Below are 24,456 nucleotides of genomic sequence, written 5' to 3' on the forward strand. Positions count from 1 at the left end.
GTGTGTGGTCACCCAGCCACTGATTCTGTTTTCCTTTGTGGAGAGAAAGAAAGGGGTGGGGGTTATTTATCAAATCGGATTCTCGCATTTCTGCGTGTGAAAAATCCATGTTTTGCAAGTCTCTGTGGAACGTAAAACTCTGTCAGGGTATCTCTAGAGAGAGGATTCCCAGGCTCCTCTTCACACCCAAACTCAAAGTGGGGTGAGCCCCCCTCCCCAACTTTCCCTTAGTTTCCTTGCGTATTTTATTCTTGGCCGCAGCCTCTCTCAGGGAGAAGGACCTGGGGAGAGAGGAAGGGGATCCACAGTGTCTAAGTTGCACCCCAAAATACCCGTGTTTGGGGCTTCTTTGCCTCCGTGTCTCGGATGCCCCTCCAATTTTTATTTTAGTGGTCCAGTGACAAGGGCCCAGGCCGTGGCCAGGGGTGGAGGCCGAGAGTGAGGAAACTGTCCCTGTGCCGTGTTGCTTGTTAGTTTGTCTAGTTTTAACCAGCTGAAACTCCGGAGTCTTCATGTCGGCCTTTTTTTTTTTTTTTTAAATACTTTGTTTCTCTCCCCCCTCCCCCACCATGGGAGAAGCAGCAAAGAACTGGAGAGCCTCTCCCATTCCTTACTGAGTCCTTTCTCCTCTGGCAGCTTTTGGGGGACAGTGCTGGGACAGTCTAGGCTTTCCCTGGGGTCTGGGTGGCCAGGAAAAAAGCAGTCTTGGTTTCCTGTAGGGTGGATGGTTGGCACACCCTCTCTTACCCCCTTCCCTGCGGGCAGCCCGGTGAGTGGGGAGGGGCTGGGGTTCATGTGCAGTGTATTTATGTAAGACACCCAGACGGAGGGCACGGGTATTTATATAACCCGGCGTGGGTATTTATGTAATATAGGATGCGGGTGTATTTATGTTCCTTTCCGAACCTGCGGCTTCCCGGCTGCCATGTGTGGTTTCTGAATTGGCGTTGGCGGAGCGCAGACTGGGGGGGTGTTTGTGTGTGTGTACACACCCGCGCCGCCCCCCCGCCCCCACCGCCCCAGCGGGGCTCACGGTGTGTGTCTGCTTGCTCGCTTTTTTGGAGTGTACACAGGGGATGGTGTGGATGCGAGGTGTGTGGCGTGTGAGTTTCCTGCAAATGTGGAGCGTTCGGCCGGCAGCCCAGGCACCTCAGCTGGGACTGGCCAGGCGTGTGGGCAGAGGCCCTTGGTTGAGCGCCCAGAGTTTGGCCAGCCCTCGGGTGGAGGCTACTTCCTTGTGGCCATTGGGGAAGGGCTAGTGGCAGCTCCCTGGGAACCAGGTCCTGGGCCTGGATGTCTGTCCTGGGCAGTTCTTGGTGCTGGGCAGAGAGCTGTAGCCTGCCTGTTTGTGGACGTCTCTCACTGCCCCTCCCAGGTGGGTCTGGCTTTGGGGGCTAGCGCTCTGCATGGAGAAGGGGCAGAGCCTCTGTGCCTAGCAGAGCTGCTTTTCCATCTTCCTCTTTGCCCTCCAGCTTTGGCGTGAAATAAATCCTCTTTGTGAGGGTTTGAGGCCGCTAGGTGGTATGGCAGGTACCCCATGTGGGTCCTAGGTGAGGGGGCTGCCACCAACTTGCTGCTGGGGGCTATGGGGCAGGAGGCATGGCCTCTCTGGCCTGAGTGCCCCCATCTACAGATGGAGGCCCCTCTTGATAGGCTTCTATGCTGGTTTTCTTGTAAACACTCCGAGGTCTTAGGGGTCCCCCCTTCCTCTTCCTATTTCATAGTCCATTGTTCACTATCCCTCCACAGCAGAAACTGCCCCCTGGCCATTGAGTTTCCTCCTCTGCTGGCCAGGACCCCAGAGTGCCCAGACCTTTGCCCCAGGCCAGAGCAAAGGGTTCTCTACCAGGGACCCAGATGTCCCATAGGCTTGGGCACCCAGGTTGGGGCACAGGCGGTAAGGAAGCTGTTCAGATCAGCACCTCTCTCTCAGCCTTCTGCCCCAGACCTCTCCTCCCACCCCTCAGAAGCTGGAGGCTAAAAACCTGGCTTGGGTCCCCTCAGTCGTTCAGTTGCCTCTTAGAAGGCCCTCCTAAGGGTCCTAGGCTTGAAGGAATCCAGTCCCCAAACAGTCCGTCCAAAGAAATATGTGCAGGGCAGCGGGTATGAGGTTCTCGGTGTCGCGAGGGTGGGAGAGGGAGACAGCTGGAAGGCGGAAGGAGGTGACCGTCCTGCAGGGCGCGCCCGGACTGGCAGGGTCTGGCCACTGGGAAGACCAGGCCAGGCTGTGGCCGCCTGGCCTCCAGTTCTTGGCGCTAGAAGCCCGGGCTGGGGATGGAGCCAGGACAACCCTGTAATTTCTGAGTCTTAAAGGGGTTGAGGAGCTCCTTAGGGACCGTCTGTTCAACTTGTCCTCCCATCCCTGGAGGTTGGAACTTTCTGATGGTTGCCATGGTAGCACCCCCAGGATGATCAGCTCCTGCGTCCCGCTCCCCATCACCTCCTTTGTCCTTGATTTTCCTTTCAAGGTCTTGCCCCATTGTCACCGGCCTGCACCGGCCTGCTCCTGAGAGGCTCCTGTTGGGGGGTCCCTGAGTGAGGGTCCTCCAGAGTTTCCTCCTGGGCCTCATCTCCAGTTCCACCTCTGTCTGGCTCTGCTGACACCTGTTTTCGGCCTGCCTCAGCCTTGCTCACATGTGGAGGCTCTCGGGCCACCTGACACTTGATTGCCCTCAGGCAAAGCGAGGCCCGCATTTCTCTCTGGACAGTGGGAGGGATAATGTGGGTCTCCCAGTTCCTGGCGGCTCTGCCTGGCCTTTGGTGGGGGAGGGGTGGGGTCCAGCAGGCCCGCCTCCCTTCCCCGCTCCTCTGACCCTAGTGTTTCTGCTTCCCTCTGCAGCCAGCGTGAACCATGGAGCTCCGTGTGGGGAACAAGTACCGCCTGGGCCGGAAGATCGGGAGTGGGTCCTTTGGAGATATCTACCTGGGTAAGTGTCCCTGGCTCTAACTCGGTGGTCCTGGAGCCCCTGGAACAGCCTTCGGGACAAAGAGGAGAAAAAATGCCAGGATTGTAGGCTCTGAAGTCAGAAGTTGACCCTGGAGCTGTAGTGGCATGTTCTGGTCATTTTGTCCCTAGGGCCATCGCAGATGGAGGGAGAAGCTGCAGATTGGAGTGAGGCAGGCTCAGGGCTTCCTCACACAGGGGCTTCCTGCTTGCCGCAGGCTGGCAGAGGAGAATAGTTAGGTCTGGTTCTCGCTGTAGATGCTGTAGGTCTCAACTCCCGCTGAGCGTGGGAAAGCCCAGGCTGGGGGAGCCCCTTGTCTCTTGCCTCCTGGGAGAAAAATGCTGGTGGACAAACAGGTCTGGGCTACTACATGCTCCAGCTAGGCCCCCTTCCTGTGGTCTGGCCTCCTGGAATTTAGCCCAGGCAGGCTTCAGAATGACGCAGGCTCCCCCAGTAACCTCCAGGGAAGCAGGGGTCTTAGCTTTTAGGATAGCTCTCTCCGGATGTGCTTCCTGTTGAAAGTATGAGTTTGCTCTCATTTTGTTATTTTAAACAAATCAGGGACATCTCGCTCCTGTCCTTGCCCCTGCCCCAGGAATAAAGAGGCTTGTGCCTTCAAATGCCACTTTTTCAGCTGCCCAAAGGGCATAGTCAGCGTCACAGCCCTTCCTTTGCTAGTCCACAGGGGAGATGTTGTGTTGGTAATGGTCAGTTGGAGTTGTTAGAGCAAGGTGGCCAGCCCCTGGGCCTATCCTCACTCCTGTCCCTGTGTCCTTGGAAAGTAAATAAATTCTGTTCTGGGCAGAGAAGACCGACAGGTCGGTGTGCCGTGCTCGTTGATTCAGAACTTTGTGGGGAGGGGTCTCTGCCCTTTTGGGTATGAACTCCGCTAGTCAGTGAGCCACCCCTTCTCCCATCAGAGGGGACAGAGAGGGGCTGCATACAGTCTCTGAGCACATACTCGGTGCTGGGCATGTGAACATGGTCTCCCCTCATAGCAGCTTCAAGAGATGGTACCATACTATCCCCACTTCACACATCAAGAAGCAGGAGCATCATGGTCAACTTGGCCCCTAGGGTTTCTCTTGAAAGCTAGAAAAAGCAGCAGCTTTTATACCGACAGCCCTCTGTATGAGAGACTGTAGAAGACAGAACGTGGGAAGTAGACATCAGAGAGACATCAGTGTTCCCATCTAGAAGGTTTGTGTGATGATGCCTGGCTGACCTAGGGCTGTCGTGAGGCACGAATGACATGAGTAAGCATTGTGAACTGTAAAGTGCCAGCCGGATGTGCAGTTCATTGCTGAGCGCCTAGTAGCTCATCTTCCTCTGTAAACACCGCTGGAGCTCAGAGCAGAAGTGAGGAACGGTGCAGCTTGGCGCTGCCTGCAAGGTTTTCTCTGACTCCCAGCTCCTTCGGGGTGCACAGGCCTTGGGTTGCGTCCACCTTCTCTTCCAGCATGTGGCTTGCCCGGAGTGGGTGTTTAGTGAAGGCCTCTCAAAATACGAACGAGGAAATGGGGGCTGTCACGTGCAAAGGCATACGAAGTGGCCTCATTTAGGGCAGGATAGAAGGAGGTTGAGATTGGGGACAGGTCCAGGTTCCGGTCTCCAGTCTCCTTCTCATCTGCTGTAAGACCTGGGATAAGTCACTTTCTCTCTCTCAGCCTCGATGAAATGGGGTACCCATCTCCTTACTGTTTGTGAAATTGGGGTGAGTGTAAAGGACCCTCTTATGGAGGCTCCTGGACTCAAGACTGAAGCCTCGAGCCACCTGCTTGAGGGCAGAGGGCATGGAGAGGCAATTTGGGGCACAGACACACACCGGCTCCTAGACAGCACCCAGTCCAGGGCCTTCTCTTTGCAGAAGGGAAACTGAGGCCCATAGATGGGGAGGGGCAACCCAAGGTCACTCAGAAAGTCAGTGTCCCTGGTCCATGTGGCCGGAACTCCCTGGGCGCAGGACTTCTTGTTTATCAAGTAGTCATCTAATTCATTTTAGAAATTAGGGCCAGATTTACTCCTCCCATACAGGCTCTGGAGTAGGTTCTGCCAGGGTTTGGTGTGCCCTTGATTCGCTGGCCTTGGCTTGCTCATCTGTAAAATGGGGGCGTGGAGACTCCAAGGTGAGAAACAATTGGATCACAGCGTGCAAAACCCCACACGCTTGGCCCGCTAGTAGTGCTTTTATACTGTGTCCCCCTCAACCCTCCCTCTTAGCTGGGATTCGCTACTGTCAAAGGATCTGGGTCTTTTGGGGCTTGAGTGGAGGGAGGGAGCCCATTCTCCTCTGGCTGTCCAGCCTTTGCTGGGTATGTGGGCCTTGGGGGCCCTGGCCCGACTCAGTGTCCTGCCAGCTTCTTCCTAGGCCCATGTCTTGCTGGCGTGGGGATGGTGGTGATTGTATGGCCTCCCTGGCTGGCCCTGCTTGGCTCCCTTTGTTCAAAGCTCTGGCTATATTCTTGTCGCTGGTGCCAGTGCCAGGGCCCGACTCCAGATGGCCTCTGCAGGTGGGGCTGGGTGCAGTCTCCAGGCCCTGCTTTCCAAGATCAACTGAAAGCCCAGCGTGGATGTGGCTTCGAGGCCCACAGCTCCTCTTCGGGCCTCCTCTCCCTCCTGGTGGCATCATAAGGGGACACCAGGAGAGCAGGGCCAGCTTTGTTCGGGCCTCAGATGGCCTGCACAGAGTCTAGAGTGGCCAAGCCTGTGCCCACTCTGCCAGCCACTGGCTGCGTGTCCTTGGGAACTGCCTAGACCTCTTAATCTCTGGTCCTTGGTTCTAAATGGGGGGGAAATGGTGCTCCCCACGAGGTGGTTGTAGGGGTGCTTCATCTCCCACCTCCAGGTTCCTGATTGTGTCCATGTGTCTGTGTGGGTGTCCAGCCCCCACGTGCAGCTGGTCATCCATCTCTCCTAGAACTACACAAGGTCCCAGACCCTCTAGGGCTGGCCAGGTCCAAGCCCTTCTCTGTGTCCAAGTTTATTTTCCAGACTGGCCCATCCCCACATAGAACCCCTGTATCTAAGTGATGGGTCACCTCTACGTCCCCTGCCCTGGCACTTTTCACTTAGTCACAGAGAGCCGTGGTTCCTCCCACAGAAGGTGAGCTGAGCTCCTCCAGGCAGAGCTGCTTCATCTGGTCCAGGACTCGGTATGTGTCTGTTGCTTGAATGAATGAGATGCCAGGGAATTGGAATAGAGAGAGGGAAAAAAGCAGAGGCTTGGGGGCTAGGTTTCAAATCCTGGCTCTCCCCGAACCAGTTCTGTGTGACCTCGGGCCAGTTACTCAACCTTTCTGAGCCTCACTCAGCAGTTGTGAGAATTAAGGGAGATCAGAGAAAAGGCTGGCAGCTTCCCGGTAGAATTCGGAGGCAGCAAGGGGTCTGGTGGGACCCATTAGGGGAGGCAGCTGTGACAGGTGTCCAGCATTTGGTGGGGGTCAGAAGACTTTGCCTAACAGTTTGGGTCCTTGTCCCAGGGAAGTTTTGTGGCATTTAGTCATTGACCTTTGGTGTCTCGGTTTTCACATGTGTGGAACAGAGCTACAAAGCGGCCCTTGCAGGATGGCGTAAGGGTTCAGGGGTGTAAAGGGCTCCTCTGCCCTCCACCTTATCTCCGGGAAGGGCTCTCTCCCCAGCCCTTCTCCTCCCTGCACACGTCTGCTGATTGTGAGTGCGGAAGACCCTGCCCCACCTGGGCAGGGGGCCACCATCAGCTCTTGTCTGTGGCAACAGCCTTGGGTCCCCCCGTCCCCCTCTAGTCCACGCCAGTCCTTTCATCATGGGTCTCAACAAGGAGAGGAGGGGATTTTGTCCCACAAGGGACATTTGACAAGGTCTGGAGACACTTTTGATGTTTTAGCTCAGGAAAGGGGAGTACTACTGGCAGCCAGTGGGTAGAGGTCAGGGATGCTGCTAAACACCCTGCAGCTCCCAGGACAGCCCCCCCCACCCCACAATACATCATCAGCAGGGCGGGGACTGAGAAACCCTGTGATCCGGCATCTGTTCCTGGCCCCCGAGTCTCAAGCTGAAGGCCAGGGTCCTCGCTCGGCACCTGAGACCCTTCCGCTCTCTCCCCTGCTCCCCAACTCCACTGTGATCTTCAGCTACCACTCAGGGTTCACTGTACCCCGCTCTCATTGGGACTTTGCATGTGCTGTCACAGCTGTCTGGCACCGTCCTGCTCGGGCCCCAGGAGCCCCTGCAGCCTCCCCCCAAGGAGGCTCACCTTTCCCGCCATGTACTGATGCCTTCTTCCTTTCCTTCAACTGACCTGCTTACTGTCAGGACACCTCGAGCTCATCTCTGAAGCACAGGGGTTGGTACTTGTCATCAAACCTAATGTTCCTTGGGCACTCACTGTGTGCCAGGCATACTGCTAAGCCTGTTGACACCTCCAAACACCCTAATGAGCTAGGTACTGTCATCCCTGGTTTACAGATAGGGTGCCTGGGACTCAGAGGGGTAAATTGACTTGATTGGGTCCCTTGGTTAGGAGGTGGCAGAATCAGGTGGCACCCTGCTCTCGTGTGGGTGGGGAGAGGGGGCACGGCCAGCGGACTGCATTCAGTTAGCCCCAGCTCCTCTCCGTGCCACGTCCTCGCTGTCTCCCGGGGACGTGTGTGGCTCTCCCCCGGGATGTTGATGTGTCAGAAGCACTTTACAGTCTGTAAAGCACTTTCCCTCCCATTGCTCACTGGATTTAGTAATCTACTTTTTAAGTTTAAATTTTATTTTATGTGGCTCAAAAGCGAAAACACACAAAACCAAAAACCAAAACACAAGAACATGTTACGTGGAAGAAGCCAGTCACAAAAGATCCCATAGTGTATGATTCAGTTTCTATGAAATGTCCAGAACAGACACATCTCCAGAGACAGAAAGTAGATTAGTGGTTGCCTAGAGCTGGGGGGGTTGGAGGAAGATGCAGAGTGACTACTAACGGTACGGGTATTTGGGGATGATGAAAACTTTCTAAAATTGATTGCGGTGATGATTGCACAACCTCGTGAATGTGCTAAACACCACTGAATTGTACCCTTTAAAGGAGTAATTGTATACAGTATGTGAATTACATCTCAACAAAGGTGTAAGAAAAAAAGATAGCGCATAACGTGGTATCCAGTGAGATGTCCTCCCCTCCAGTCCAGATGGGTCCAGCCCTTACTGGTTCTCGTGTTTCTTTTCAGTGTTTCTTTATGTAGATACGACCAAACACAGATACATAGTATTTCTCCACCTCTTTTTTTTTTTTTTTTTTAACTGAAAAGAGATACTTAGTGTTCTCTACTTTGCTTTTTCACTTCCTGTATCTTTGAGATCTTTCTACTTCTGCCCAGAGCGGCTTCCTCATTCTTTCTCCATTGTATTCTGTTTTATGGATGGGCCATTCTTTATTTAACCAGTCCCCAGAATGATGGACTTTTGGGTTGTTTCCAGGCTTTTGCTATTGCAAACAGCCTGCCGAGGACTGCCTGGTCCAGGCCCTGTTTTGCACCATGCAAGGGTGTCAAGTAAACTCCAGAGTAGGAGCTGTGTGGTGGCAGGTCGCCCCCAGCCGGACCACCTAGGGAGGAGTGCCCACTGCCACACAGCCCCATGAGAGGCAGACGCGCATGTTATTCTTATGCTGGGGCTTTTGCCAATCATAGGTGAAAAACAGTCTGTCGGGATCATTTTAATTTGCATTTTTCTTAAAAGGAGCTTGGGCATCTTTTCATATGAGTAAGCCACTTTTGTATTTATGATTTCTTTCTCTGTGGAGTGCTGTTGAGGTTTTTGTCTTTTTCCTACCAATTTATAGGAGCTCGTTATATATTGGCAATAATGATATTAGCTCTTTGCCGCTGAGGAGAGTTACAGTATGTTTTTCTTAGGACTTTGTTTCTGGTGTTTTTGCCATGGAGAAGGGATTCCTTTTCTTGGAGGTGATGAAGCCATTATTTTTTAGTGGCTTCTGAATATGAAGTCCGGGATAAACAGCCTTGCATACCCCAAAGTTAAAAGACAAATATCCCTTCTAATGTTTCATAATGTTTTTATTTTAAAAAACATCTCATTATTTTTATTAAATGTTGAAGAGATACAAAAGGGTACATATAAAGTATGCGTCAGGCTCCCTTCATACCACCCAGTTGGAGGAGGACATGCCTGTCACCTTGAAAGGCCCCTGGTCACCCACCCCATCCTGTCCTCCGCTCCCCCGTCACAGAGGTAACCATTACCTGATGTTTTAAATTACTCTTTAGTTAAAGAGTTTTATCACATTTATATCCCTAAACTCTTTGTATTTCAGTGTTGTATGTTTTGAAGTTGAGACAGAGAAATGTGCTTACACTCTCGTCTCTTCTTTTTTAAGAAATTGAGGTGGAATTCATATAACATAAAATTAACCATTTTTAAAGTGCATTATTCAGTGGCATTTAGTACGTTCCCAGTGTTGGGCAACCACCATCACTATCTGGTACCAAAACATTTTTATCTTCCCCGCTCTCAGAAAAAAACCCTGTACCTGTTAAAACAGGTGTAGTCCCTACTTCCCCTTCCCCAAGCCCCCGACAGCCACCGGCCTACTGTCTTTCTCTATGGATTTGCCTGTTCTGAATATTCCGTGTAACGGAACCATACAGCATTTTGTCCTTTTGTGTCTGGGTTATTCACTTAGCATGATGTTTTTAAGATTCATGGACGTCGCACCATGTATCAGCACGTATTCTCTTCTTGCGGCTTAATAATATCCCACTACGCGCACAGGCACTCGTCTGCTGATGGACGTTTGGGCTCTTCTGACCAGTGCAGCTCCTTGCTCTCTCGTCCTCGGGGTTAAGATGCCGGGGCCCCCCGGCTGTCGCTGGCAGCGGTCATCCCCTCCTTGTCACTGCCCTCTGGCATTCGTCTCTGCGACTGCGTCGCCAGTTAGCCATTCCCCTGCTGTTGGACATTTGGGTCCTCGTTGCTGTGTCCATTCGTGTCATGTCCTCCTGGTGCTCACATGTGTCTGAGAGCATATACTTGGGAGCTGGCTCGCTCGGTCACGGGTTCACATGTGTTCGACTTAATCAGTAAATGCCAACCCGGTTTCCAGGTGCTGGGGCCGCCTCACACCCCACCTTTTCTTTTGTATACGAACTTTTGCTCCATTTGCGATTTCTCTTTGTGTGTGGCATGAGCCGTGGTGACGTTTCTCAGCCGGCTGTCCAGTTGTCCCAGGACATCTGTTGCACAGCCCCGTCTTGTCCTCTGCGTTGAGGTTCCGGTTTTATCCTTTCTAAATTCTTCCAGTCGTCCTGTCTTCTGGGCTTCCTGTTTGATCTGTGTGCTAAGACAACACTGTTTTCGTTAGCTGCACCTACAGTCATGCCTGGCCTGAGAAGGAGATGCCCTCTCAGCCTAGCGCCCAGCCCTGCAACTCGGCCCACTCATTATTATAACTGGGGAAACTGAGGCAAGATGCAGTTTGGATTTGAGTCTTGTGACTTCCTGAGACAGGGCCTTGCCCTGCCCCAATCTCTCCTCCACATCCAACACCCCACTGACCTCATCTTTCCAGCTTGGTGGCCCCCACTCTGCAGGATAAGGTTCCCCTTACATGGCCCATGAGCCTTTTGTGGCCCCGCGCCGTCCCCCCTCGCATCCGGCCTTCTTGCTGCACCAGCCTGTGGTTCTCTGAATTGTCCCTAGTTCCTCATTTCCTTCCCCTTGTATGTGCGCCAGTTCTCGCTGTCTGAGCTGGATCAGATGCACCTCTGTGCCCCACAATCCCCTCTGCTTCCCTCGGCTACAATGCTGAGCCCTCTGCCACCTTTCCAGCCTCCCCCAAGGGGCACCGAGCCTCTCAGATGCAGACACAAGTTGGTGCTGGCTTGGGGCTGCCGGCCCAGCTGAGGGTGACCCTGTCCCTTGCTTCCCCCACCCCTGGCAGGTGCCAACATTGCTTCTGGTGAAGAAGTTGCCATCAAGCTCGAGTGTGTGAAAACGAAGCACCCCCAGCTGCACATCGAGAGCAAGTTCTACAAGATGATGCAGGGGGGAGGTGAGAGCCAGGAGGGGGTCGGGCAGGTGGGGTGGGGAGCCCGAGGACATGTGCTGAGGGAGAGGGGGCTCCGGGGGCTGCTCCGGGGCCAGGAAAGACAGCCTTTGACAGCCCCGTTTCCCGGCCCACAGTGGGAATCCCATCCATCAAGTGGTGCGGGGCCGAGGGTGACTACAACGTCATGGTCATGGAGCTGCTGGGGCCCAGCCTCGAAGACCTCTTCAACTTCTGCTCCCGCAAGTTCAGCCTCAAGACGGTGCTGCTCCTGGCCGACCAGATGGTGAGTACTCCTCTGACCCACCCCGGCCGGGGGACCCTGGGGCCTGCCGGCCTTGGCGCTTCCCTTCTGACCTCTGCTGCCCTTTTGTGCCCGTGGGCACAGGGTACCAGCCCTGCCTCCTGCCTCTGGAGGATGCCAGAGCAGGAGGCAGTGACAAGGGACATAAGTCAGGCCTGGTTCCTGAACCAGGGGACCTTAATCATCAGCTGTAAAATGGCAAGGGGGTAAATGCAGACTTCCAGGCCCAGCTCCAGACCTGCTGGGTTGTCATGAGGTCATGTGGGACGCCACACAGTGTGTGGACCAGAGCAGATGCTGATGAGCGGTCCTTAGGTTCCAAACCCTTTGTAAACTCAAAAGAGGAGAACTTCAAAATATAAAAGCATAGGCTTTTGGACTTGGAATGGTGCATGGAGATCTGGTTATGCGGGGGTTCGGGTCTGTGCCTGGCCTGCAAAAAGTCTGCAGACATCTTGCAGTTTTAGGCTAAGTGTGTGTGCGCAAAGGTGGGTCAGTTCTCATAGGGTGTGAGACTCAGAAGAGGTTTAGGAAATATTCAGCCAGGCCAAACAAACCCTTTGATTTAAGGAGCCTGAGGCCAGGGAGGGACTGACCTGCCAGAGGACATAGCGTGTGCATATATGTTAATTTAGGTGCCCCCCCCCACCAAATTGTTTAAAGAAGGGCCTGCGTACATGCCCAACTCTGTTGTACTTGGAGCCAGAGGACACATCCTGACATCCTGTCTCTCGCGCTTGTTCTCTGTCAGCCTTGTGGAATTCAGGCTTCCCTGGTGCTCCCTCTTCTCCCCTCCCCCATCCGGCTGCCAGAACCACCTCTGAAATGCCTCTCTGATTTCTGTTTCCCAAGTCCCCTGAGGTGTACAGCCAGGCAGGCGAGGCTTCTGCAGGCACCCAATGCCTGTCTGGGTTTCATGTCTAGATCTCGCCATTAGCTTTCCTACCTTGCTCTCTTCCCTGAGTCTCAGCAAACTCCTTCTTCAGAGGGCCTCTCTAATGTCACTTCCTCCAGGAAGCCTTCCCCAACCTGCCCTTTGAACTCATCTTACGTAGTTGCAGACAGATCTTTCTCCCTTGCCCAGGGCAGGAACCTTGTATGTGTTTTCCATCTCTACGGCCCAAGCCCACAGCCCCCAGTCCAGGGCCCAGAGTGCTTGGTGAAGGCCCCTACATGGAACACTCCCTGAGTGACTTGCTGTCCTCCCTTCCCCAGATCAGCCGCATTGAGTACATCCACTCCAAGAACTTCATACACCGGGATGTCAAGCCCGACAACTTTCTCATGGGGCTGGGGAAGAAGGGCAACCTGGTGTACATCATCGACTTCGGCCTGGCCAAGAAGTACCGGGATGCCCGCACCCACCAGCACATTCCCTACCGGGAAAACAAGAACTTGACCGGCACTGCACGCTACGCCTCCATCAACACCCACCTGGGCATTGGTGAGTGAGCGAGGCCGGCGGGCAGAGTGCGCCTGTGGGCTGTCGGCCAGGGCCCTGGCTTTCTGCAGCCTGGATGTTCCCCCAACTTGCCACAAAGCCAGGTCTTCCCCTTCAAAGAAGAGCTGTGACGTGCTGAGTGCCTTCACCCCCACAGCAGCCTTGTAGAGTGGGACAGGAAATTCCCCATCATTATAGCGTAGGAAACACAGGCTCACGGGTAACAGGTTGCTTAAGGTCATGTGATTCAGCAAGTGCCAAAGCTGCATTTGACCCCAGCGCTGTCTGATGCTACAGCTTGTGCCCTGTCCACAAGGTAGGCCAGGCAAGGAGGCACCACGTGCCCACTGCATAGCCATCAAATGAATGAATACTGAACTGGAAAAACTAGGCCTAGACTGGGTTGAGAAAGCTCAACCCCGGGCTCCTTCTCTGTAGGAGTAATAAATGCAGTGCCTGTTTGTGACGTGGTTGCAGCAAGCCAGCATGCGATGGGGAGGGGGTGTGCTGGCTACACAGGGTGGGCTGTTCCTCCTCAGTCAAGAAGCGTGTCCTGGAAGAGGGTGGTCCTGGCCCTCATCGGCCAGGAGCTCAAGTGAACCCTGCTCCTCACCTTGTCCTTGACCCTCCGTGCAGAGCAAAGCCGTCGAGACGACCTGGAGAGTCTGGGCTACGTGCTCATGTACTTCAACCTGGGCTCGCTGCCCTGGCAGGGCCTCAAAGCGGCCACCAAGCGCCAGAAGTACGAGCGGATCAGTGAGAAGAAGATGTCGACGCCCATCGAGGTCCTCTGCAAAGGCTACCCCTGTGAGTAGCCAGGGGAGGTGGTCAGCCTGGGGCCCCCTGAGGCCCTTTCTAAGGGGAAGATGAGGCCACACGGGATCTGTTCCGAGATAACACTGCCCCTGACACCAGAACGTTAATTTTGTGTTCTCTGTCACTGCTTGGGCACAGCGAGAGGCCTGGTCGTTAACTAGTCAGTATCCCCGACCCACGTTCCCGTGTCGTCTCTCAGGGGCTGAGTGTTCGGAAAACGAGTCTGTCCTCCTGAGTCTCCTTTACTCTCCCACAAAATACTCCACTTCTGACACTTCTGGTTACCAAATGTGTGGGGTTTTTTCCTCCCCACCCAGCAGTTTTCTGTGACACCAGCTGGATGTCCTGCTGTTTAACTCAATTCTGACACTGTTACCTGGAGATAGTGTCAGATCCCACAGATTAAGGCTCAGTCCCTCAAGACTGTTCCCACCACGCCTCAGAGGTCAGCTGCAAATCCAGGTTACCACCTGTGCTTCTAACCAATTAGCTATAAATCTGAGGTTCCCAGTACCCTCTTCTTGGGTTTGATTAATTCATGGAACTCAGGGCAACACGTTTACCAGTTTATCGAAAGATATTATAAATGATGCAGATTAACAGCCAGATGAAGAGAGACATAGATCTGGGAGGGTCCCAAGTGCAGGAACTTCTGTCCTCATGGAGTTGGGGTGTGTCACCCTGCTGGTGTGGATATGTTCACCCACCCGGAAGATCTCTAAACTCAATACTATGGGAATTTTTATGGCAGCTGGGGGCAGGGCTGGAAATTCCAAGCTTCTAATGATGGCTTGGTCTTTCTGGTGACCAGCTCCCATCCAGGAGCCCATCCAGAGTCACCTCATTAGAACAAAAGATGCCCTGGTTCTCTTGCCACTTAGAATTTACAAGCCCTGCATCAGGGATGGGGTCAAAGACCAAACATTGGAACAAGAGATGTTTTGATCACTTAAGAAATTACAAGGGTTTGAGGAGCTGTGTGTTATATGTTGTCTATTATCTTAATGAGGTCCCTCCCTCTCTTGCTCCTGATTTTCAGAGAAGAAAATGAAAGTCTTCCTGTGGCTTAGGTCATGTTGAGAGTTCCCATCGGGCTTTTAACCGTCCTTTTGAGTTTATGATAGCAATCGATCGCCCATCTCCATGACCTCCAGATCCAGAGTGTTTGACAGGGGCAGGTGAATTGCCGCGAGCTGGGGTCTTGCAGCACCGGCTTACCGAAACGGGACGCTCGTTCCTTGTTCACAGGTCTTCACTTGTTCTCGACGAGTCTTCAGAGGCTCCGCCCATAGTCAGGCTAGGGTTTCTTCAGCACAGGGAGGGCTGTAGTTCCGTTCTGTCTTCATCTTGCCCCCGTTTAGATCGAAAGTATCCGTAGGGACAGTGGGAGGTTAGGACAGTGCTGGCTGCTGAGGGCCCTGGGCGTGTGGGCCTCACAGTGGCTTCTTCTGTCCCTGTAACTCCCACCAGCTGAGTTCTCAACATACCTCAACTTCTGCCGCTCCCTGCGGTTCGACGACAAGCCCGACTACTCGTACCTGCGCCAGCTCTTCCGCAACCTCTTCCACCGGCAGGGCTTCTCCTACGACTACGTCTTCGACTGGAACATGCTCAAATTCGTGAGTCACCTGCAGGCCAAGGCGGGCTTGGGGGACTGGACAGGGAAGGCCCTGACTCACAAGGCCAAAGTGACCCTGTGGTGGGCGGGGCTCCCCAAAAACGGGAGCTATGAGCTGGACCGTGCTAGTGACCTCACTGGGGTCCCAGAGCCCCTGTGCTCCCCACACTGCTGTCTCATCGATGCCGACGGTGTGTACCGCCAGGGCCGAGGCAGGGCGCCACCTCCCACCAGAGCCAGGAGAACCTGGCTGGGCCTCCGGTCCCTCCTAGGTGGCCGCAGCCGGGCGTGGCTGGCTCTGGCAGGTCCCCCTGCCGTCTTGCTCGTGGCCTACACCTTCCTCCTCCTGGTGTTCTGCACGTCCCAGGTGGCTGCCTTCTCTGCGGCCCCTCTGGCCAGCCTGGACCCATTCAGTGTGGTGTCTTTCTTCCTGGCCCTGGGACCCTGGGCCTTGCTAGGTGGTGGTTCTGTCTCCCTCTTTTAAGAGTCGGGGGTGGGGTGGTGAGAAGCGGTCGTCAGCTGTGCCTGGAGCTCTGGAATCTGAAATCGCATGACTTGTCTCACGTCTCTTCTGGAAAAGGGGGCTTCTTCGAGCCAGGCTCAGCCCTGTGACAGTGAAGCTATTGCACGGCCCCGCCCCCACCTCTGTCCCTCTGCTGGGCCCACGTACTCACTCACCTGCTGGTAAGGACCCTCCAAGGCCTGGTCTTTCCAAGATTTACCACTTGACCAGGTGAGCACAAGAGGCTGAGCCTCTACTGTGCTTTCTGTGTCCCTTCCAGGTGCCCGGCGCCCCTGGGCACCCAGGGCCCTCCAGGTAGGCTGATGGAGGAAGTGGAGGAGGTGGAGGAGCTGCCCCCTCAAAACTACTGGCCTGTGGTCTGGATTCCAGGGCCCCAGTTCTGAAAGCGCCAGGTGTGCCTGAGCCCATCGGGGCCAGGCCTGAGGAGGTGTCTCTTGGCGTGGTGGGGGTCAGTGGAGAGGGCATGGCAGAGAAAGCCCTGCCACGAGATTTTTGAGGATGGAGCAGCTGCCGATGAACAGAGCCGGAAGGAGGAGTGATGTTCACTGCCCTAGAGGAGCCTGGGATTGGGCACCGGGAGTAGCTTCAGCCAGACCCCGGCGGCGGCCTCTGTATTGAACCTGAACTTATTAAACGTCTCCCACCTGTGCCGCGCCTCATTCCGGTGTGCCTCTCCTTTCGTCGCGGTGCCCTTGGCCCGCTGTGGCAATGCTTCGGACCGAGGCCTTGTTCTCCCGAATGCTGGGAGCGACGTGTGGTCTCGTGCCTCTCCTCTTTCTGGGTCTCAGACGGCAGCCTGGTACTGCTTCCTAAGTGGGCCAGAATTCAGGCAGAGACCTGACAGGCCGAGGGACCTAAGGGGTGGGGCTGGGAGATGGGCAGTCAGGGCCCAGGGCCAGGCGTCCTCGCCACAGGACATCACTCAGGGAGGGTGGGCAATCGACCGTCTGTGTAGAAAGTCATTCCAGAGTCTGGTTCTGGGATGGGCTTGGCCCTTCTCTCACTCAGCACAGCTCCAAGAACTGGTTTCACTTGTCCAGGCCTGTGCCATTCAGCATGGCAGCCACAGGCTACATGTGGCCAATTTTTAGTTAAAATTGATCGGAGCTGGAAATGTAGATCCTCAGTCGCACTCACCACATTTCAAGTTCTCAGGAGCCACAAGTGGCTGCCAGCGGCTTCCATATCCGGCGAGGCAGGTGTGAACTTGTCCATCACCAAAGAAAGTTCTGTGGGACGGTGCTACGTTGATGGCTCCTTACAGAACCTCTCGTTGGACCATCTGGCTGACAAGATCCTGTCTCAGGCCAAGCCAGGAACACCCTCCCCACCCATTGCTGGGACTCTGACCCCTTCCTGGGGTCCCCTGTGAAGCAGGCCCTGGGGTCTGAAGACGAGCAACGGCACCAACAGCTTCATCCTACACCGACCTCTGACTTCAAGGCCATCGGACTGGATAAGTGGGCACCTTTGATCTCGTCACCACCGTGGTGAGCTCACCTACCCCCTAGCAGAAGCATCTGCAGACCCACGATGGGGACCTTCCACATCTTTCACCTTGAAACCAGGACCTTCCCATACCACACCACGCTGCAGGAAGCCCTAACCAGCACCTGCCAGCAGACTGGACACCATGCTGGGCACCATGGGCTGCAGACTGTTCCGTAGGAAGGATCCCACCCTTGACCGAGAGCTTCCTCCTTGGAGTGGCCACCTTGTAGCATTCAGTATCAGGGCCCTGGAATCTATGGATGCTTGGAGCCCGCGACTCTGCTCCCAGCACACAGAGCCGCCGTTCCGAGGCCCAACCGGCCAGCCAGGAAGAAACTCAGCACAGCCAAGGACAGGGGTCCACACTGCACGGGTGGATGCTGGTATGGCTTAGACATCGGCCTTTGTGTTTTCTTGTGGATAAATAAAAGCCAAGAGATCTCCCTGGTGTGCATTTCTTGAGGCGTCACTTGGGTTGGATGGAAACATGGAGAGTAGCTCCCCCTCTGTCTCCGGGCTAGCCTCGGCCTGAGCCCTCTGGGGTCGCAGAGGGCAGGGGCACCTCTGAGCACATCACGTGGCGTCACTGAGCCTCAGTTTCTCCGCCCAGGGAACGAGTTCCTACTGTCCATAGGAGGTTTCACGAGTGGGTGCTGCAGCTCTGATGGCTCAGGCTTTGCATGGTTCCAGCTGAGTTGCTCTCTGCCAGCCTGTGACTGAGTGGGCAGGCGTGTAGGGGGAGGATCGGAGGTCAGGGGTTAGAGCCCTGGTGGTCCCAGGCCTGCCTGCCTGCCTGAACAGGCTTATGGGTGGGAAGCTGGGGATTTTCATTTCTGGAATGTTCTGCAAAGTCCTCTAGGTGTACAGAGGGCAGGGTAGGACTGGGTGGCAGAGGCCTGAGTTCACATCCCAGCTCTGCCAAGAGCTGTGGCAGGTCACGCGGCCCCAGGCAGGTCACGAGGCCTCTCTGGGCTTCGGTTCCTCACTGGAATTCAGGGATCATTCTGATCCGCAGCCACTGCCTCCCAGAGTTGCTTAAAGGCAAGGGCCACCCCACCCCTATTTCCCAAGGACAGTAGGGCCTTCTCAGCCAGTCCTCCGGGAGAGACTCGGGGTTGCAGGAGACCGCACCCCGCGGCCCATGAACAGGCCCCGACTCAGCCCACAGCTCTCTCCACAGATGCGGCCCCCCTCACGCCAGCCCCCTGCCCTTCCCTGTGGACGACCCCAGGACCAACTAGGTAATGCGGCTGGGCACCGCTCCCATGCCGTGCCCCTCTCTCTGGGCCTTTCCCCTTTCCTCTTGCACTCGGGGTGGCAGTGGCTGGGTGGCAGGGCCCCCAGGGGCTCACGCACCCCTTCTGCTCCAGCTTACCTGCTGGGCATCTTTTTTCCTCAGTGGGGCTTCTATCCCATTCCTTTGCCAGCTCCTCCGTGCTCCCATCCTGAGGCAGGCAGCATATGTGTGGGTCCCCTGGGCCTCCTGGTGGTGACCCCCACAGCACCAGCCGGAGCCATTGCGAGGTCCAGGGGCAGGGGACGAAAAGCTCTTTGAAAAACTCCCCTGGCTGGGAGGCCTGGTTCAAGGCTAAGCCCGGCCTCGGCTAGCCTTGTCAGTCTCTCTGGGCCTCTGAACACCTGCTCTGCTGGGAAACCTTGTGCTGAGGGCTCCCTGTGTTCAAAGGGGCCCAGGTTGGGAGGGACAAGGTGTGCCCTTGGTCATCCTTAGGGCATTAGCCCGCCCAGCCCCGACTGGCCCCATGAGACCGAGGCAGGGGGACTGCCCTCTGCCTCTCACATCCAGCTTCCTCCTCCCTTCGGGCAGTTCGTTTCTCTGTACTGTGTGATCGTGGGTCATTTCCAGGCCTCTACAGGCGTCTGCTTTGTGGGAAGGAGGTTGGACCAGAGGGTTTCTGCGATGCCTCGTCCCCAAGATGCCTGCCTTGCTTTCTTCCCTCTGTTCTGCCCTGTAGGGGCGCTGGACCCCGGAGCACCCTAACTTCACAGGGCTAACCAGGTCTCATCTTGCCTCCCCTAGGGTGCAGCCCGGAACCCCGAGGACGTGGACAGGGAGCGGCGAGAGCACGAGCGCGAAGAGAGGATGGGGCAGCTCCGAGGGTCCGCGACCCGAGCCCTGCCCCCCGGCCCGCCCACGGGGGCCACTGCCAACCGGCTACGCAGTGCTGCCGAGCCTGTGGCTTCTACTCCAGCCTCCCGCATCCAGCAAGCTGGTGAGCGGGGACCTCAGGCTGTGATCTGGGGACCAGGGGGGCCAGGGCGGCCACGCCCCAGACACTGAGGGCGGTTCCCCCTGCCTCACCCTCCAGGCAATACTTCTCCCAGAGCGATCTCACGGGTCGACAGAGAGAGGAAGGTGAGCATGAGGCTACACAGGGGAGCGCCCGCCAATGTTTCGTCCTCCGACCTCACTGGGCGGCAAGAGGTCTCCCGGATTTCAGCCTCACAGGTGAGCTGCCCTCACACCAGCCCCTCCGCGCCTCACAGCTGAGCCAGAGACACCCCTCCCCCACCCCCGGCACGGAGTCAGGCCTGGTGGTTCTGTACTTTGCTGTCCACCGATTCTAATGACCTTGGAGCAAGCTCTTTTTGTTGAGTGGAGACTTGGTCTCATTTAATCTGAGGTCTGATTAGCCCTGCAGAGCACAGTCAGAAGTAACTGACCCAAACGAGTGGTAGAGCTGGGATCTGGCCCTCACTGCCAGGGGCCCAGCCTGCGTGGGCCGCAGGGAGCTCCCATGGGAGGCTCATGGTTCCTGCCATCAGTAAGCACCCGCAGGTCCCGGTCAGCACAGGATAGAGGGGTGGGCAGATCCTGTCAGTGGCCTCACTTACGGGCCATGTTTGGACTCGGAACAATGGGAGTGGGGGAATCGGTGGTTGACCAAAGAAGGCGTGCTGGCAGAGGCGGGCAGGAGACCTACTGTGGTCCTGCCTGTGGTGGAGAAGCCTCAGCAGGACGGGCTGGGAGCTGGGCATCCCTTGGCCAGACTCGCGTGTGGCCTGGAACAACTGCTTTGCCTGCCTGGGCACTGTTCTTATCTACATCCTAGGGTCACTAGATCACACAGCCCTTCCTTTGGCTCAAGGGCCTCAGTAGGGGTGGGGTGGAGCTCCCCAGTGGGGAGGACCTTGCCACGCTGCTACTGCTGGCAGCTTATGCCTCTCCCCATGTCTCTGCCTTCCCTCTCGAAGACGAGCGTGCCGTTTGACCACCTTGGGAAGTGAGAAGGAGCCACCGTTGGACCAGTATTTGCTTAGGTGAGTTGGTGCCCACTGCCGACGCAGCCCAGCCAGGTCTAGAGACACCTGTGCTCCGGGAGGAGTCCAGTGTGTGTCGTAAAGGGATGCGGAGTGTGGCCATGGTACCAGGGACCCTGGAACGAAGATGTTCAAGGGAGTTTAATAAAACGTTGGAGCCTGCCCGACTCAGGGTCAGGGCCTCCTCTGAGCAGGCCTAGCCCACACTGTTAATTTCTGCTGGAAACCTCTCTCTGTCCGTCAGCCAGTCCTCCATACCACACCCCTTTGCCTTAACATCTTCTGGAAAGTTGGTTTCTAGCAGAGACTGAGCCCAGATGGTTGGGTGGGGAGGGCACACCCTGACCTCCCTGGGACTTCAGCTCTATCTCAGCCTCTGGGCTGTTAAACTCTTAATTCAAAGCACTGAGAACAGGGCCACGTGCTTAGGCGTTTATCTGTGTCAAAGAGGGCCCTTGGCCTCCAAAGTCTAGGAGAGGCCCTTGGCTAGCACGAGCCTCATGGGACTTCCATGGCTACAGAAGGCCTTGAAATGGCGTATAGCGGCTCTCCACTCTAGGGCCGGCTTAGGGAAGGGGAGGTGGCAGGGTGTTCTTTGGAGGCGTGTAGGGGAAAGTCTGAGCTCCCTGGGAACGTATGCCCATGACAGGCCTCGCACCAGCAGAAATTCCTTGCACAGATAGAGGAGGGACATAAAGCCCAGCTGCCCTTCATCAGACCTCAGGCCCGGAAACCAGCCCGTCCATGGCAGATGTGTGACTGTGGTGGCTGCTTACCAAGAGGACAGAGGAGGGAGAGAGATTGTGTCCTTCCTGTGAGAATGGAGCACCTGCGTGCCCCGGAGGGGGACCAGCTCAAAGGCTTGGGGACAAGAAGACAGGAGCCGAAGGGGGTCTGGCAGATGGGTGGCCAGAGGCAGATGTGCCCCTAATCTGTCTTTCTCCCGTTTTTAGTGTCTTCACTGTATTTTCTTTTAAAAATCAACAAGAAGATGGGGAAGAAAACCACTCAAAAGAACAAAAAAGAGAAAAAAACCCAGCACAAAACCGACGATGGATTTTGTTTCTTTGATTTTTATTTTTTTCCAACTGCAAGAAGATGGGATGCCCTCAGCACCGAGGATTATTGTCCCTTTGCGTTTCCTGCTGCCCACAACCTTCAGGCTGCCAAAGGCTCCCCAGACGTGGGGCTCCATGTGCCAGACGCCGAGGCCCTGACCCAGCTGACGCTGACACTGGCTGGGAGGGGAACATCTCAGCCTCGAGGGTCCTCCGGTGCCATCAGGAGGTGGCTTGAGCAGCTCGGGGAATGGCTTGATGGTCTGGTTGGTTGGAGGCAGGTCCCACCAGGTTCTGGAGCCTCAGAACCACAGGAGACACGCACAGCCCCCAACCCCCTGAAATGAAGGTGGCCGACTTTCTGCGTGGGCTTTTTCTAGTGTCCCCCTGAGCGTTTGGGTCCCTCTTGCCTTTTCACAGAGACCTTAAGGAGTGGGTGGCGAGGTGATGGGGGCCGAGATTCCTTGTGTGCGTGCGTGTGTGTATGTATGTGGCCTGTATCCCAGGACAGCAGGGACCGGCGCCATCTGCCAGGCTGAACCTCTGTTCTTATCCCCGACAAGGACATGGGGTGAACAGTGACCTCCATGTTCCTCAAGAAGGGCACAGAGGGTCCTTGCCACCATCGACCCCTCAGACTGTCGTCAGCCTGTGGCAGCTCTGTCCCCCTATCCTGGTCTTAGGGCAGAATCCGTGCATACTACTCCCAGAAAGCATCGGGCTCCTGGGTTATAAATGAATTCCCTGGTCCTGACTCTCCCCTGGGGCCGCCCCTCCCTGCATCCCGCCTCTCTGAGGAGCCTGGGTCAGGGCTGGGTACCACATTTATCCATCCCTCCCGGTTAACACCTGTTTTTACTTTATTTTTGTTTGTTTTCTCTGTGTGTGTATTTCCTAATTTATTTACCTCTGTTTCCCCTATTTTCTTTCTTTTTTTTTTTTAATTAAAGAGCAAAGCTTTTTATTACTTTGTAATTTAAAAAAATTGAAAAAAAATACTGAAGAACTTTGGGGGGAATTTTGTACTTTTTTCCTGTGTAAATATTGGACTTTTTTGAGCTTTATCGTGGTTGTTAATTTGAAGTAATAAAGTAGAAAAGAATAAAGTGACATGGGCAGCCTTCAGTCCACCTCTTTGCCCTGGGGTTTTGTCCCCAGCAGACCTGGGAGCCAGTTTGGGGATTGAGCCAGTGCTTCAGAAACTGCAAATCAGCTGGGGCAGATTCTGAGCCAGGAGGGTTGGGCTGGGGCCAGAGAGTCGTCTGCATCCTAATGAGCTCCAGGGGCTGCCGCAGCCCAGGACCACGCAGAATAGGAAGGTTCCAAATGTTCTTCACAACGCTTGTCTTATCCACATAAGAGCTCTGAGTTAGGACCATTCATCTTTCTGCTTTCAGGGTGGGAAACCGTACAGAGGTAAAATAGCTTGCCCAAGGTCACAGCTCTGGTGGCAGGACCAGGATTTGAACCCCATCGTTGACCAAGGAGCACTGGAGTTGGGTTCCAGTGGTGACTGTGCCACAGGTGACCCTGGGCAGTTCCTTCAGCCAAGCCTTGAGAAAGGGTCTGCCCTCAGCTCGGCCCACCTTTGTCTCACCAACTTATAAGAGTTTATCAGCCTGCATGTCTCCAACAGGGTTTCCTTTCCTACTTCTCATTAGCCTGGGGAGGTGGTGGAGGCCTCTGAGAGGTTCAGCTGGGGCATTTCAAAGCGCTAGACATAGCTCAAAATCCCTGTGGTTAATGCTGGCATTTGAAAACCCTGTGCCCCCACAGCCTGGCTCAGCCCTGGTAAAGGGTCTCCTGCTGGCCCTCCATGTGAGGGCCAGGCAAAGGCAGGTCCTTATTCATAACCGTCAGAGACGAGGGTGTTCACTCAAAGTTAAGAAATCCCAGAGGACCCTGAACTGTAGGCAGTGAGTCTCAGGGAGACCTTCCTAGTGTGGGGTGACCATAGAGTTTGATCCCGAGCCCCTTCGAGATCAAGTGAGAAGTCACCGACTAACTATGGGCTAATCCTTAAAAATCTATCTTTTGTAGTAAAAATCTTAGTTCCTAATAACACTAACGTGTTTACTTATTTGCTGTGTCCTGCAGTAAGTTTCAAAATTACAATTTTAGTATTACTACTAAAAGTAAACCTGTGAAGTAAAGAATTTCTAAGGGTTATTATTATTTTTTGTCTTTAGAATATATCTCACTAAGCATGTACTATCAGAGTACAGTGCCCAGAAGTAACAATATAATTCTTCTCTCTGTGGTTTGCATTGCTTTTAAGGATGAGTGAGTGTCCCCCGCCTTTTCGGTTTCATTTTATTTTTCGGAGATTACATATATGAAAAAGTTGGAATCGCTGCCAGCTCTCATCTCCACGGTTCCCACCCACCATCCGCACTGGTTCTGGCTTCTTCCTGTGTTTCTTATTCGGGGAGCTAATGTATATGGGAGGGGGTGGTGGCTGACAGCCTCTGAGGAAGTGACATTTAAGCTGAGGCCAAGGGGTGACCAGGACACGTCAACCATGCAATTGGTTTATTTTTAATAAATCTGCCAAACAAGCGCCAGGAAATTTTGCTTAGATTAGAGAGGGGCAACCATGGCACCTGGTGAGTCATTTTCATAGATGCAGTGAACAAACATTGGCTGGGTTTGTGTGGGTGCCAGGGGTGCCAGATGTCGGGCAGAGTGGAGCGGAGTGCAGGGGTGAGGAATGGGGAGCACAGGGCTGGAGTCCCGAGGGCCAGCTCAGCCCCTATGACCTTGGGCATGGACTGGAGCTCAGGTATCTCCTCTGTAAAGTAGGGGTGGTGATACCTGCTTTAGGGGGTTGTAGGCTGAATTCATTGAGAGCTCACTGTGCCTGGCCTTGTTCCCAACCCTCTGCTTAGAACAACCCTATAAGGTAGATGTATTACGATATCTGTTTTATAGATGAGGACACGGGCTCAGAGA

General features: G+C 54.9%; 1 protein-coding gene across 3 annotated transcripts; it reads left to right on the forward strand.

The window, feature by feature from the left end:
- Window positions 1–2,801: 2,801 nt before the first annotated feature.
- Window positions 2,802–22,624, forward strand: CSNK1E (casein kinase 1 epsilon). 3 transcript variants are annotated; one of them, XM_015591627.2, is made up of 11 exons: window positions 2,804–2,927; window positions 10,870–10,980; window positions 11,112–11,260; window positions 12,494–12,722; window positions 13,356–13,526; window positions 15,006–15,154; window positions 18,348–18,408; window positions 19,206–19,398; window positions 19,495–19,634; window positions 20,381–20,446; window positions 21,400–22,624. In XM_015591627.2, exons 1-10 carry the CDS (start codon window positions 2,852–2,854, stop codon window positions 20,395–20,397), a joined length of 1,296 nt encoding a protein of 431 aa, XP_015447113.1. In that variant the 5' UTR covers window positions 2,804–2,851; the 3' UTR covers window positions 20,398–20,446; window positions 21,400–22,624. The 3 variants fall into 3 exon arrangements, with proteins under 3 accessions (XP_015447114.1, XP_015447113.1, XP_006914798.1); XM_006914736.3 differs by lacking the exon at window positions 18,348–18,408 and having other exon boundaries at window positions 2,807–2,927; XM_015591628.2 differs by lacking the exons at window positions 18,348–18,408; window positions 19,206–19,398; window positions 19,495–19,634; window positions 20,381–20,446; window positions 21,400–22,624 and adding exons at window positions 15,734–15,837; window positions 15,936–16,335 and having other exon boundaries at window positions 2,802–2,927.
- The last annotated feature ends 1,832 nt before the right edge of the window (window positions 22,625–24,456 follow it).

The sequence above is a fragment of the Pteropus alecto genome, unplaced genomic scaffold (assembly GCF_000325575.1).
Source record: "Pteropus alecto unplaced genomic scaffold, ASM32557v1 scaffold6, whole genome shotgun sequence".
Classification (NCBI taxonomy): Eukaryota; Metazoa; Chordata; class Mammalia; order Chiroptera; family Pteropodidae; genus Pteropus; species Pteropus alecto.

Excerpts from the sequence above, each read along its gene's own strand:
- CSNK1E (XM_015591627.2), top strand. The coding sequence starts at position 2,852 with ATGGAGCTCCGTGTGGGGAACAAGTACCGCCTGGGCCGGAAGATCGGG. Across the intron at positions 11,261-12,493 it reads TGCTCCTGGCCGACCAGATG|ATCAGCCGCATTGAGTACAT; the intron begins GTGAGTACTCCT and ends TCCCTTCCCCAG. Across the intron at positions 19,399-19,494 it reads CTCCCGCATCCAGCAAGCTG|GCAATACTTCTCCCAGAGCG; the intron begins GTGAGCGGGGAC and ends CTCACCCTCCAG.